General features: G+C 54.3%; 2 protein-coding genes across 7 annotated transcripts in view; one reads left to right on the top strand and one right to left on the bottom strand.

Annotated features, from left to right (window-relative positions):
- Positions 1 to 6: 6 nt before the first annotated feature.
- Rce1 (Ras converting CAAX endopeptidase 1) lies at positions 7 to 3498 on the top strand. 4 transcript variants are annotated; one of them, XM_033756794.1, is made up of 8 exons: positions 7 to 191; positions 316 to 418; positions 510 to 593; positions 835 to 913; positions 1429 to 1596; positions 1698 to 1769; positions 1992 to 2097; positions 2383 to 3496. In XM_033756794.1, the coding sequence occupies exons 1-8, from the start codon at positions 7 to 9 to the stop codon at positions 2633 to 2635; spliced, it is 1050 nt and encodes a 349-aa protein (XP_033612685.1). In that variant the 3' UTR covers positions 2636 to 3496. The 4 variants fall into 4 exon arrangements, with proteins under 4 accessions (XP_033612685.1, XP_010634145.1, XP_010634146.1 ...); XM_010635843.2 differs by having other exon boundaries at positions 2035 to 2097; positions 2383 to 3495; XM_010635844.2 differs by lacking the exon at positions 1992 to 2097.
- An 800-nt stretch (positions 3499 to 4298) lies between these two features.
- The window catches only part of Pc (pyruvate carboxylase), a 108743-nt gene continuing 100511 nt past the window's right edge, over positions 4299 to 12530 (bottom strand). For all 3 annotated transcript variants that reach the window (XM_010635839.3, XM_010635842.3, XM_010635841.3), the window contains exons 12-22: positions 9346 to 9490; positions 8958 to 9047; positions 8642 to 8863; positions 7966 to 8122; positions 7169 to 7409; positions 6818 to 7067; positions 6380 to 6624; positions 6105 to 6284; positions 5779 to 6027; positions 5401 to 5541; positions 4299 to 5322 (exon numbers count right to left, since the gene is read on the bottom strand). In XM_010635839.3, the coding sequence (XP_010634141.1) occupies positions 5074 to 5322; positions 5401 to 5541; positions 5779 to 6027; positions 6105 to 6284; positions 6380 to 6624; positions 6818 to 7067; positions 7169 to 7409; positions 7966 to 8122; positions 8642 to 8863; positions 8958 to 9047; positions 9346 to 9490 (2169 nt within the window). In that variant the 3' untranslated portion in view covers positions 4299 to 5073. The remainder of the gene's footprint in view (positions 5323 to 5400; positions 5542 to 5778; positions 6028 to 6104; positions 6285 to 6379; positions 6625 to 6817; positions 7068 to 7168; positions 7410 to 7965; positions 8123 to 8641; positions 8864 to 8957; positions 9048 to 9345; positions 9491 to 12530) is intronic.

Genomic DNA, 12530 nt, shown 5'->3' with positions numbered 1-12530 from the left:
GGCGCGATGGCGGCGCTGGGCGGGGATGGGCTGCGCCTGCTGTCTGTATCGCGGCCTGAGCGGCAGTCCGAGTCTACAGCGCTAGGCGGCCCAGGTTCCGGGCTGTGCTGCTGGGTGTCAGTGTTCTCCTGCCTCAGTCTTGCCTGCTCCTACGTGGGCAGCCTCTACGTCTGGAAGAGCGAGCTGCCCAGGTGCGGGGACTCTGCGCGGTCCGAATCTGCGCCTCCGTGAGGCTGGGATGCGGGCGGAACTTGGGGGGGACCACGCTGACAGGTGGCGGCTGAGGGCACCCTGAACTTACTGTCCCCTTCGTAGAGACCACCCTGCTGTCATCAAGCGACGCTTCACCAGTGTCCTGGTAGTCTCCAGTCTCTCGCCTTTCTGCGTACTGCTCTGGAGAGAACTCACTGGCATCCAGGTGCGAAGGAGGCGGGGCAAGGGACAACGGGATGGAACTCAAGGGTCTTTGGGGAGGGAGCGAGACTGATGCCTCCTTTCCTGTGGCTCAGCCAGGCACATCCCTTCTCACTCTGATGGGCTTCAGGCTGGAGGGTATTTTCCCAGCAGCTCTACTACCCCTGCTACTGACCATGGTGAGTTCTGCTTTATCTTTCCTACTGTGTTGTCGTTAATATCACAGGCCTTTTGTGGCTTCTTTTCCCCCCTCTCTTATGGCTGATGGAAGACAGGTCCCTGAGATATGCATGGGTAGGAAATCCCAGAATTGAAAAGGTCTGAAGTCTGATGAGGCTGGCTGAGGTTAGAGGTCTGGAAAAGGTCAGTGGTTTGTGGTGAATGTCTTTCCTTTGATTTCTGCTGTTTTTATGTCCCCAGATCCTTTTTCTGGGCCCACTGATGCAGCTCTCTATGGACTGCACGTGTGACCTGGCAGATGGGCTGAAGGTTGTCTTGGGTGAGTGTTCAATGCAAAGGGGGAAAGTAGGCATAAGCAGGCCAGGATAATGGGAAAGAGAATCAGTAGGCTCGTAGTGCAAGCTGGACAGGAGATAGGAGATGTTATCTCCAGGGTGTGTTTCCTTATCGGTAAAATTGGATCACATTGCTGGGTGCTCAAAAGAGTTGGTTCCTGATGTACAAGGAGTCCCCTTGGGGCCTTTGACAATACTTGGTATGGACCAGAGTGTCATCTCCTGCTTCCTCAAGCGTTTTGCTTCCTCAAAGTAGAATTGGTCTTACATTTTGATGTCTCCATAGTTTACTACAAGATTACCTTGCCTCCGCTACTAATGCTAAATCATGTCAACACATTGCTTGGTAAACATAATATTCAGTTGTCCCCTTCCCTATTTCACAGAAGCATTGATACCTGGTCCATGTTTGGCTTGGGTAAAATTGTGGAAGAGGGGCCTTTGAGTCTCATTGTTCAATAACTAGTCATTCATTGCCTGTCCTGAATCTGCTACTTAGCCCCCCGCTTCTGGGCCCGCTGCCTCACAGACATGCGTTGGCTGCGGAACCAAGTGATTGCACCCCTGACAGAGGAGCTGGTGTTCCGGGCCTGTATGCTGCCCATGTTAGCACCGTGCACAGGCCTGGGCCCTGCTGTGTTCACCTGCCCACTCTTCTTTGGAGTTGGTGAGTGTGTTTAACTTGGTCCTAAGAATGAGGCTTGGGCTGAGGGGTGAGCCTAGAGCGAAGGCCAGAGGGATATGGTATGGTTCACATTTTCTTTGTAGCTCATTTTCACCACATTATTGAGCAGCTGCGTTTCAGCCAGAGCAGTGTGGGGAGCATCTTCTTATCTGCAGGTGAGTCCTGAAAAGCTTGCCTGGGGCAGTTCTGGGTTGAGTGTGTTAGTGTATCCCTGACAGCCACGCTAGAGACTTAGAAACAGAGGCTATAGCATTGGAGGGACCACTGACCATGGGAATTGGGGTGTAGAGGACAGCTATAGGTGGTAAAGCAGGCAGCCACTGGCCCCAGGGGGAAGGTGATTGTCTCCGGCTGATGGGCATGCAGTGCTGGGGCAGGGTGGGTGTACAGGTGTGGTCACTCGCAGCCTCCCGTCTCCAGCGTTCCAGTTCTCCTACACAGCTGTCTTCGGTGCCTACACTGCTTTCCTCTTCATCCGCACAGGTTGGTCCTCAGTCTCTCACGGGTCTCTGGGGATTCAGGGACCCACAGGAGTGGGTGGGAAAATGGGAATACTGTGTTCTAGGAGTGACAAAAAGTTTCTTCAGCGGTCCTTGACACAGGCTGAGCCAGAGCTCCCAGCATGGTGAAGTCTGAGAGGTGGAAGGAAGCAGAGTGGGTGGGGGTGGGCCACTGAGCTCCTGCTTCAGGGGATGAGGGTCACTAGTCCTGAAGGGGTAGAGGTGGTGGTAGGGCTGCTCCATGAGCCACATTGTCTCCCCTCTCCAGGACATCTGATTGGGCCAGTTCTCTGCCACTCCTTCTGCAATTACATGGGCTTCCCTGCTGTGTGTGCAGCCCTGGAGCATCCACAGAGGCGGCCCCTGCTGGCAGGCTATGCCCTGGGTGTAGGACTCTTCCTGCTTCTGCTCCAGCCCCTCACGGATCCCAAGCTCTACGGCAGCCTTCCCCTTTGTGTGCTTTTGGAGCGAGCAGGGGATTCAGAGGCCCTCCTGTGCTCCTGACCTTCACTCATACGTGACTAAAGTGAACTCTCATGGGCTTCCCAGCCCCTCCCCATCAAGGGGTACTACAGGGGAGAGGTTGGCTGAGGTCCCCGAGATCTCAGGAATTTTTGTAGGGGATTGAAGCCAGAGCTAGTTGAATCCCAGGGACCAAGAGAAAGAAGCAGACATCCAAAGGATGCAGTCCCTCTTGAAGGGGTGTTGAGGAGCAGCTAGGAGCGAGGGAACAAGGGGAGGTCCCAGGAGCTGTGTACTCCCTCCCTTTGGACTGCTGCTTCTCTTAACTCCTCTGCCCCACCCCTACCTGCCTCTGAAAAGCTGCTCAGGGGGTTTTATTTGTAAAACCCCTCCCCTGAACTTCCCAGGGTTTTCTCACTGTCTTTTTGCATCAGGACTTTATATTGGGATATTAAAGAGATTTAACTTGGGTAACATGGCCTCGGATCTTTGGGAATCCATCTATTTGGAGTCTTAGGAAGAATCCCAGACATCCTAGCTACCTCAAACACTAACCTCAGGGCAGTCAGCCCAGTAGGCAGTTCCCAGGAGTACGGGGTGAAGTGGGGGCACCTAAGGACATGGCTTTCTCCGAGCCATGCTCCATGTGCTAACACAAGTGGGTCTGAGATTGCAGGTACCAGATGTGGGCCCAGGCACTCATGGCCTTGACCTCATCAATGGAGCCTCCAGCTTGTGGAGGGTCCTCTAGAGTCTACCAACTACATTTGATGAGTGGAAGCAAGTCCAGAACAGGAAAGGAACCTGCTGAGTCTCCCCAGAGTCTGTACTTCTGGTTTTCTCCACCCATATCACAGTCATCATGCCTCCAGAGGAACTCAGAACAAAGGCCACAGCCCTGAGAACAATAGAGACTCTTCCAAGCAATACTGTAAGTTGTTTTTTTTTTTTTGTTTTGTTTTGTTTTGTTTTAAAGAACCTACTAGGTATGCTATCTTCTTGCTTTGCCCTGTCTAGGACCCTTTTCTTTCTCTTTGCTTCTTTAAAGAATATCCTTTTAGGACTCATTCCACAAGGCTGGTGGTTGCAGGAAAGGAAATGCATGTGCAGTCACTCCCCCATGATACTCCCAGGCTGGCTGTGACTAAACTACCATTATAAAGGACAGCACCACAGTTATACATCTGCCTCCCTGGAGAGCCTCTACCTTTTCTGTGTAACAGCTATCAGGATGAGAGGGATGATTAGGGACCTGTTTAAGGGGGTACACTTGGGATCCTGAAGCCCAGTGTGACTTGTGTGCCCAGGTCAAGTACCTGTACCCTGAGAACACTTGACAGACAGGCTTGTAGGGCCCTAGGGATGTCCTTCCTGCCTGGTCCCCCTGGTATCCGGGCTTAGTCCTCCCCTTCCTCACAGAGTCTAGCATTTCTTCCACCACCCCCCTCCCTGTTATGCTCAGGAACTGCCCATCTACCTGTGCCTGTCTCCTTGCACCATCCGTGGGTAGGATGGTAATGATGCAGTTAGGATGGTAATGATGCAGTCAGAATCTGTCCCCTCTGCAGGTAAGAGGACTGAGACGCAAGGTTTTCTTGAGAGCTGGTTATGGGATGGGCAGGGGAGAACAGGGGTGACCCTGTCTCCAGTCTACTAATTTCCCACCCACATCCTCAACCTAGAACATGCAGTCTGTCTCATCTTCATTCCCAAGGGTCTTCCATTGCCCAAGTAGTCCTGTGTTGTGTGCACTTAATCCTGAGTTAATGAGGCAGGAGGTTGGCCTTGGCTGGAAGTAGGTCTGTTGACGGCCTAGCTTTAGTTCCTCTCTGCCTTTTCCTACTTGTGGAGTTCTGGAGAAGTTATCTAACTTTCTATGACTTGATATGTGTCCATAAGATGGGTGAAAGTTGATTCTTCCAGTTAAGTGTTTAGAACAAACCTTGTTCCCAAGCAAGCTCAGTAATAGCTGGTCATATTTGGGGTGTGTATAATATAATAGGTACACAGTTGCCATTCTGTCCCCAGCCCCAGTTTGAGAGGCAGCCATATCCTCTCTGCCTCTGGGCTGGGGGCAGCACTGGGGGCAGTAGGGTGGATGGCACAGGACCCAGAATGGAGTGCAGAGGAAAGCTAGTTTTATTGAGTAAATGTCCCAGGATCTGGGATTTAGGTCTCCCCTGCAACCAAGAGGTAGGACCCCTTAATCTTCTCCAGGTCCTAAGACCATCTACTCCTCCACCTGTGGTCTCCCATGAGGAGAGGACCCTTATTTGGCAAGAGATGAATATATATGAAACTGTCCACCAGTGAGGAAAGGACAGATGGCTGAAGGGAATGGGCCTCTACAGGAGTCTCTGCTGTCCCACTGAGGACAGGACCTCCAGGGTCAGGCATTCCTGCCCTTGGACACCAGCCTACCTGGGCCTGCTCTGGCAGCACAGCTTCTGTTGAAGGTTTGGGGTGGGGATGGCTAGGCTGCCAACCTGGGACAGGATCACTCAATCTCTAGGATGAGGTCATCTCCTTCCAATGTTATGTCCTTGGTCACATGGACCTTGCGGACAGTGCCCTCCATGGGCGAAGTCACCACAGTCTCCATCTTCATGGCACTGAGCACACACAGGGGCTGGCCTTTAGTCACCTTGGTTCCTGCTGCCACCTTGATGTCTATCACCTTCCCAGGCATGGGTGCCCCAATTTGGCCTTTCACATCCTTCAAAGCTTTGGGGTGGAAATGCATCTCCTGCAGACAGGGCAAATGGGACATGAGACAACAGGTCTGGCCCACCTCACTACCTGGCTGGCTCTGAGGGAACCGCACCTTCATGGCCTGGGTGTCCTTGATCAGGATGGAGCGCAGCTGCCCATTGAGCTCAAAGAACACCTGTCTCTGGCCAGCCCGGTTCAGGTCACTCACAGCCAGAGCTTTGATGTGCAGTGTCTTGCCTCGCTCCAGCTCCACCTGCAGGGAAAGCATGGAGGCTCAAAGCTAGGGGGAAATCGAGAAGACAGGTCCTAAACACCACAGGGAAGTCTTCTGCCCTGGGTCTCGGCTCTTCACTTGGCAAGGCCAGCTCTTGGTTTCTCAAGGGTCTTTTCTGCTCCCAAAGCCCACAAAACTGGGTGAGAACCAGGCCAAAGTCTGGAGCTCTTAGGGAAGGGGTGCTGGTTAGAGTGGGCAAGCACTAGAGCTACTGACCTCAAACTCCTCTGCAATTTTGGGTCCCTGCAGAAAAAGGCGGGTATTGAGGCTATCCAAGGGGCCAAAGGTGGCAGTGAAGTCCTTGAATTGGGCAAAGACATCAGGGTACATGGCTGCTGAGAGTACATCCTCTGGGGTCACTTCTTCCCCATGCCGCTCAATCAGCTCCTTCTCCAACGCCTGTAGATCCAGGGGAGGGAGGGAGGCTCCAGGCCGGCCCTCTACCCGTGGCAGATCCTTTAGCACCTGAACAGCAAAGGAGAAGGTCAGGCCTCCTTCCTGTACCCAGCTCCCCATCCTCACACTATTTTGGCCTTCCCTACCTTAGAGCGAAGGGGTTCGGGGAAACCCCCGTGAGGGACTCCGATGTAGCCCTGCAGGAACTCCACCACAGAGCGGGGGAAGGACAGCTCTTCTGCCTGAGCTTCAGCATCTGCTCGACTCAACCCATTCTGCACCATGAACTGGGCCAGGTCCCCCACAATCTTGGAGGAAGGAGTCACCTGAGGAGAAGGGGCTCTGGACGTTATGGTACCAGGCTTCTTATTGGAAGCCCAGAAAAGAGTGCAAGACTGTGTCAGGTAAACACCCATCTTACCTTGATGAGGTCACCCAGCATCTGGTTGGCTTCCACGTAGGCCTTCTTGACCTCCTTGAACTTGGAGCCAAGTCCCATGCTGTGGGCCTGGAAGTGTAGGTTGGTGTACTGGCCTCCTGGGATCTCATTCTCATACACATCCGAGTTGCCAGACTTCATGGTGGCCGTGCAGTCAAAGGCAGCATACAGTCCCCGAGTGCCCTCCCAGTACTCGCTGTAGTCAAACACGCGCTCCAGGGGTATATCTGCAGGGAGGCCCAAGTCAGAGGAGAGCCTGGCCGTGTACTGAGCTCCCAGGAGTTCCTCCCAGGACCCAGGGCCGGTTCAGGTCTCATTTTAGGCCAGTGTGGGGTATCTGGATCCTAGATATGGCCAACTTTACTGAGACTGCTGGCTGCAGCTTTGAGAGGGGCATGGCCATGGGGTATTCCTCTTTACCTGTGTCTAGGGGAGTCCCTTTGGTACAGGCTACCAGGGCCCCCATGCTGGGCTGTGAGGTCATCCCGGACATGGAGTCAGCTGCCACATCCACTATGTCAGCACCAGCCTGGGCACAGGCCAGCATGGCTGCTACACCTGCCCCTGATGTGTCATGGGTATGGATGTGCAGCGGGAGGTCAGGAAAGCGGTCCCGTAGGGAGCTGACCAGCATGGTGCAGGCTGCTGGCTTCAGCAGCCCTGCCATATCCTGGAGGAAGTGGGAAGAGAGATGGTAAGGAGGGTCCTGATGTGTGCCTGTGGTTGGGGTGAGTGGGCAGAAAATAAGACATGGGCAAATGGCCCAGGCACCTTGATGCACAGGATGTGGGTGCCGGCTCGCACCAGTTCTTCCGCCAAGCCCATGTAGTACTGCAGTGAGTATTTGGTGCGGCTGGGGTCAGCCACGTCACCTGTGTATGAGATGGCAGCCTCCACCACGCCCCCAGCACTTCCTGCTGCTTCCATGCCCAGCAGCATGTTGGGTAAGTAGTTGAGGGAGTCAAAGATCCGGAAGACATCCATGCCATTCTCTTTGGCCACCTCGCAGAACCTGAGTAGGTGAGAACCTGGGATAAGCTCCACCCTACCCCCTGCACATCTCTGGCTCCTGGCCCACTTTATAGCCTCTAGGGGATGAAGTCTGGCCTGGTGGGGTGGGGGTACATGACAGTATAGACAAAGCCTTTTCCAGGGCCGCCTGAGCCAGGCAGGGCGGTATTAAAGGTATCTGCATGAGGCAGAGCTGGCTCCTGGCTAGTCGTATGCCATGCAGTCATCAGCCCCCAGCCAGCGGGATTCCTTGCTTTGCAAAGGAGTGGCAGGCTGTGGGAGAGAGCACAAACAAGGAGTCTTGAGGCCTAGGTTCCAGCCTAGCTTTACTCCATGTGGCCTGAGACACATAATCTCCTCTCAGGGCTTCCACTGCCACATGAGTAATTTGGAAGCTCTTTGGGTTCTGCTGCTGTAATTCTGCACTTCATGGTACAGTGGCCCCTGCTAGGTGTGGCTACACAGACGTGGCTTCCAGACCACTGTGGGGAAGCGCAGGTCATCTTTAACCTATGGGCCCTACTGTGCAGTGTCTGTCCACCGCCCCCCAGGCTCACTTGAACACCACATTGTCAGGGTAGTTGGTGTAGCCCACTGCATTGGCCCCCCGGAGCAGCATCTGGAATGGGATGTTGGGGATGAGCTCCCGGAGCTCCTGTAGTCGCCGCCAGGGACACTCATACAAGAAGCGCATTGCAACATCAAATGTGGCTCCTGGAAGGGGATGGAGGAGAGGCTCAGGTCAGCTCTGGAAGTCACTGGGACCTGCCGTGCCTTGCAGCTCTGTAGCCTGAGTGTTGGGCCCCTGCTATATCTAAGGTTCCTCATGTTCCCAGCTCCAAGCATTACCAATTTTTCACTTTGTTGATGCTCTGGGTGCTCAGGCTCACTTATGCCCTCTGCACATCTGTCTTTACTGCCCACACGTCTTCTTCCAGTCTCCATGCTGTGATTAGCTACAGGCTGGGTATGCTACTGAGCTCCTCAGGACAGTGCCTGGATTTCACCTTTGCAGCCTCAGGCCCCATGCCACGTCTGGCTGGAGTAGGTTCCAATTTGTGGAACAACCGAGCACCCTGCTTTAGTTCTCACTCTGGTTCTCTCCAGTGATCTGAGAGAGACCTTTCAACATCTCCAGGTTCTCTTAGTCTCCTGGAGCTTTGGGGCTGGTCACACACTGGACTCTCAATCCCTACCAACGCTGGCCAATATCCCACCCCTTCTCTAGCCTACCTCCCCAGTTCTCCATGCTGAAAAGCTTGTTGAAGCTGTGGGCGACATAGGGTGCAATCTTTTTGAGATCGTGGGTGCGCACACGAGTGGCCAGCAGTGACTGATGGGCATCCCTGAAGGTTGTGTCCATCAGCAGCAGCCCCTTGTGGTTTCGAACAGCTTGAGCAAAGCCCTCAGGCCCCTCTCGCAGAAGGATGTCCCTGAAACCAGCTGGGGGTGGGCCTAGGATAGACAAGGACATTAATGTCCATCCTGTTGGTGGCAGTCTCACCAATCTTGTCTCCCCTCATGAGATGGCAGAATGAATCCCACCTACCTATGGGCACTGCAGGGACAATGGGGTCCATGGGGCTGGGGTTGGCCTTGATGGGGATTGGGGTGGTAGGGCCATTCACCATGACATGTCCTGGAAGGAGAGCAAGTAGTGGTCAGGACATAATAGGCTTGAGGTGGGACTGAAGTCAGCAGGGTGAGTAGGTGGGCTTGGGGATAGGGACATAATTCCAGAACACCTGGTGCTCCAGCTGCCCCTGTACTCTCCAAAGCCAGGGCCTCCTGGGTCCAGGCAGTAGAGACCTATTGAGGTCCACATGGGTAGAAAAGAGGATCTCTAGGAGCAAGGCATATGGACCGGAACAAGAGCAGGGCTGAGGGGCAGGGGACCAGGAACATGGGGAGGGGAGAGAAGGGCTGTGTGGGCGGACCAAGGTAGTGTAGCAGCTTCTGGGCCCGGTTCTGTGCGGGCCGCAACTGGAATAGCTCAGGGTTCTCATCGATGAACTGAGTGTCCACGGTTCCTGCCAGGAACTGCTGGTTGTTGAGCACATTCTGCAGGAAGGGGATGTTGGTCTGCAGGACAGAGGTGGGGGCGGGTGTCAGTCACCATGCAGCAGGGAAGGGAGAAGTCAAGAGGCTGCAGCTGCCACCCTGGAGCAGCACAGCTTCAGGGCCTCCCCATCTCAGCCTATACTGAGCTTGCTATACTGGCAGAATCACCTGTACAGCCAGGGGCTGAACCACACTCTTGATCCTTGCTCCCTCCAGAACATGTGCCAAATACCATCCCCTTCTGTCTCCTCTGGGGTCTGGACACCTGTGCCTCCCCCATCCTCATGGTCTAGCACACAGAGTGTGCTTCTTGAAAGAGGCCTCTATCTTTACACACCCATGCTCTGAAACTCATGAGGTTATCTCCTGGCCAAGTCCAGGGAGCATTCCCCCCGACCCTTGCTATCAGTTCCCAACCTGATGACTTCTCCCTGGGCTCCCAAGACATCTTGCTCTTCTGGTCTCCTGCTTGGGCCCTCCTGCTTCTCCCAACATACCACCCCGTGGTCACATCCTGAACCTTGGCTCTGACAGTCTCTGTCTCCAGAGCCAAGACACAAAGGTGGCACTGCCTTCTGGCAGCTCCTTGTACATCCCTCACGTGAACTTAGCAGATCCAACTTGGCTTCTCTCCTGTTCCCATCCTCTTTCTGCGGATAGGAGTCTCACCGTCTATACAGTTAGCAAAATCTAGATTTTATCACCCTTGTTGACCACTTCTGTGTCACTGCTCAAGTTGGATAACTATCCCAAGGCCATCTCTAGACTCTGACCTCTTCTCAAGCTCAGGCCAAACCTACTGTTCTTCCTCATCACAGCCACCCTTTGCTTCACCAGTTGAGCCTCCTGCTTGCACACCTCCACACCTGCCAGGAAAGCCTTTCCTGGATGTCTCCTTGAAGGTCACATTTGTCTTCTCTTACCCTCTCAGCAGAGCAGAGCGGTCCCCTTCCTAGTGGGTCCCGGTTGGAAATCCCAACCCCTAGCCTGTTTCTTACCTGTCTGTGTCCCTCACTCTCTGGGAACTATTGGGGGTAGGCAGGGTGCTTGCTGTCTGAGGTGCCTGGATCTGTATGCCATGTGCATAGGTCCTCAACTCTGCTCATGAAATGGCTGGGTGACCACATGTGACTGGAGTAGGATGAGTAACCTAGAGACCACATAGGGACCCGAGGGCCTGAGACCTGAGGGAGCACTGAAAGAGATACTCCATGACTATTAAGCCACATGTCTGGGACTCTGTGAGAGCCTGGCCTATGGCCTTGTGGCTATATCTACATGGATAAGGAATCTCCATGTCACCCATTCATGGTTTCGGTCTGGCACCTTCAGCAGGGACTTGAGGCCCAGCATGGACCCCTCTGAGAGTTTGTCACCAGAGGGCTTTGATCACCCTGTGTACCTCCTAACTGTGGTACTCTTGTGCGTGCTGCTGAGAGAAAGGCTGAGCTGATCCTAGGGTTTGAGGAGTGGGGAGATGCAGGTTTCCAGTGCAGGGTACCTGCCCCCAATAGGTCAGCATTGGTCAGTACAGAGTGGGGCAGCCATCAGTGCCTCTTTGCTGTCTGATGTGATAGGTATGCCTGTCCCCAGCTCCCGCCCTAACCCTTCAGGGGTCACAGCTGATCTGAGAGATACAAATTTTGTTTTTCTTAAAAAAACTCAGGTGCATAGGTTCAAGGTTATGACTAGCTGCATGTATGTGACTATTGGGAAGCCATACGTCTGAACCTTCAGTTTTTAAGTTGCATTTCAGCACATGCTAGTGATGAATGTTTCTCTTGGATACACACGACCTACAGTATAAATTTTTGTCCACAACCTCCAGCAGGGTAAAGATAAAGACATTTCAGCTAAAGAACCTAGATCTGCACAGGGGTGAAAAGGATCCTCAGGGGTCTCCCTGGTGCCCCGACCTTTCCCTCTTGGTGTCAACCCCTCCACTTTGTAGGTACTGGGCTATCAGTCTCGGTGCTGGAAGCTCTCTGGGGTCAGCAACCAGGCCCACCTGACTCCCAGCACAGGGTGACATATGGCAGATGCTAGTAAAAATGTATGCACGTTTATGAGAGAGAAACAAATGCCAGTGCACATCAAAGTAGATCCAACACCTCATTTCACAAATCCAACAGGTGAGGCCCAGGCAGTGGCAAAGGTAAGCATGGGTTCCAGCTACCAGTAGTTATGATCCCTCGCCTCTCACTGCTACAAAGAGCTTATGTGCCTGCCATTAAAGCCCTTTGGTTTACATGAGGAAATTCTTTCAGTAGTTAAGTGACTTGCCCAAAACTGCACAGTCCTTGAGGCAGGCTTAGAGTCCAGTCTCTGGTCTCCCTATGTTCCTGCTACTGGCCTCTGGGAGTCGGGTCTGGAGGAAGGGGGATCAGGAAGGCTGCTCTTCTATTTCCCAATTGAGCGGAACACTCGTGGTGGCAGGTGTGATCAGGGTGCCCAACCTGACTTGGAATCTGTGCTTCCACCCAAGATCCAGCTCTCTGAGGCCACCTAACACCTGAGACCATCCACAGCTGCGTTCCCCAGGGACTTTGCCCCAGCGCGAGGGTAGAGGGGGAGGGCGGGGCTGTGCCACGGAGAACCACTGACGCACAGCTTCAAGCGGCGTGCCACCACAGCGTGCCACCGCCGGCCTGCTGGGAATCTGCGCGGCGCAAACCAATCGGCCCGAGGCAGAGGCCGGTTGGCTCAGGAGCTGGTCGGGGCCCAGCGCCTGCCCAGAGGCCGAGCCCTCTCAGCAGCAGCCCTGCCGGGGGCACCGCCCACCCCCCCTAGGGCCTGTGCTTGTTGGGGACCCTCCACGTGACTCGGTGATGCAGAACAGTTATGACCTTCAGCGAGTGTCTTGTGAACGCGAGGGTCCCAGCAACAGTACGGGTTTGCGCCCGGCCCTGCCTGTGGGTGAGGGGAAGTGTGTGGGTGTGTGGGCACATGTGGGCGTGTTGGGGAGGGTGCCCAGCGACATGTGACAAAGACCCGTCTCTGGGAGACGGTGAAGGGGCCCATGAGCTGGAGCTTTGTTTGGCTGTCTGCAGAGTGAGGTTCG

Source organism: Fukomys damarensis, unplaced genomic scaffold, assembly GCF_012274545.1.
Source record: "Fukomys damarensis isolate Sample0158 unplaced genomic scaffold, DMR_v1.0_HiC HiC_scaffold_27, whole genome shotgun sequence".
NCBI classification, from domain to species: Eukaryota; Metazoa; Chordata; class Mammalia; order Rodentia; family Bathyergidae; genus Fukomys; species Fukomys damarensis.
The sequence above is the reverse complement of the archived record's forward strand: the minus strand, read 5'-3'. Positions and strand labels throughout refer to the sequence as shown.

Bases quoted from the DNA above. Each gene is read 5' to 3' on its own strand.
- Rce1 (XM_033756794.1), top strand. From the start codon at position 7: ATGGCGGCGCTGGGCGGGGATGGGCTGCGCCTGCTGTCTGTATCGCGG. The intron at 1,597-1,697 runs GTGAGTGTGTTT...TTTTCTTTGTAG, and splicing joins CCCACTCTTCTTTGGAGTTG to CTCATTTTCACCACATTATT. The intron at 1,770-1,991 runs GTGAGTCCTGAA...GTGCTGGGGCAG, and splicing joins GAGCATCTTCTTATCTGCAG to GGTGGGTGTACAGGTGTGGT.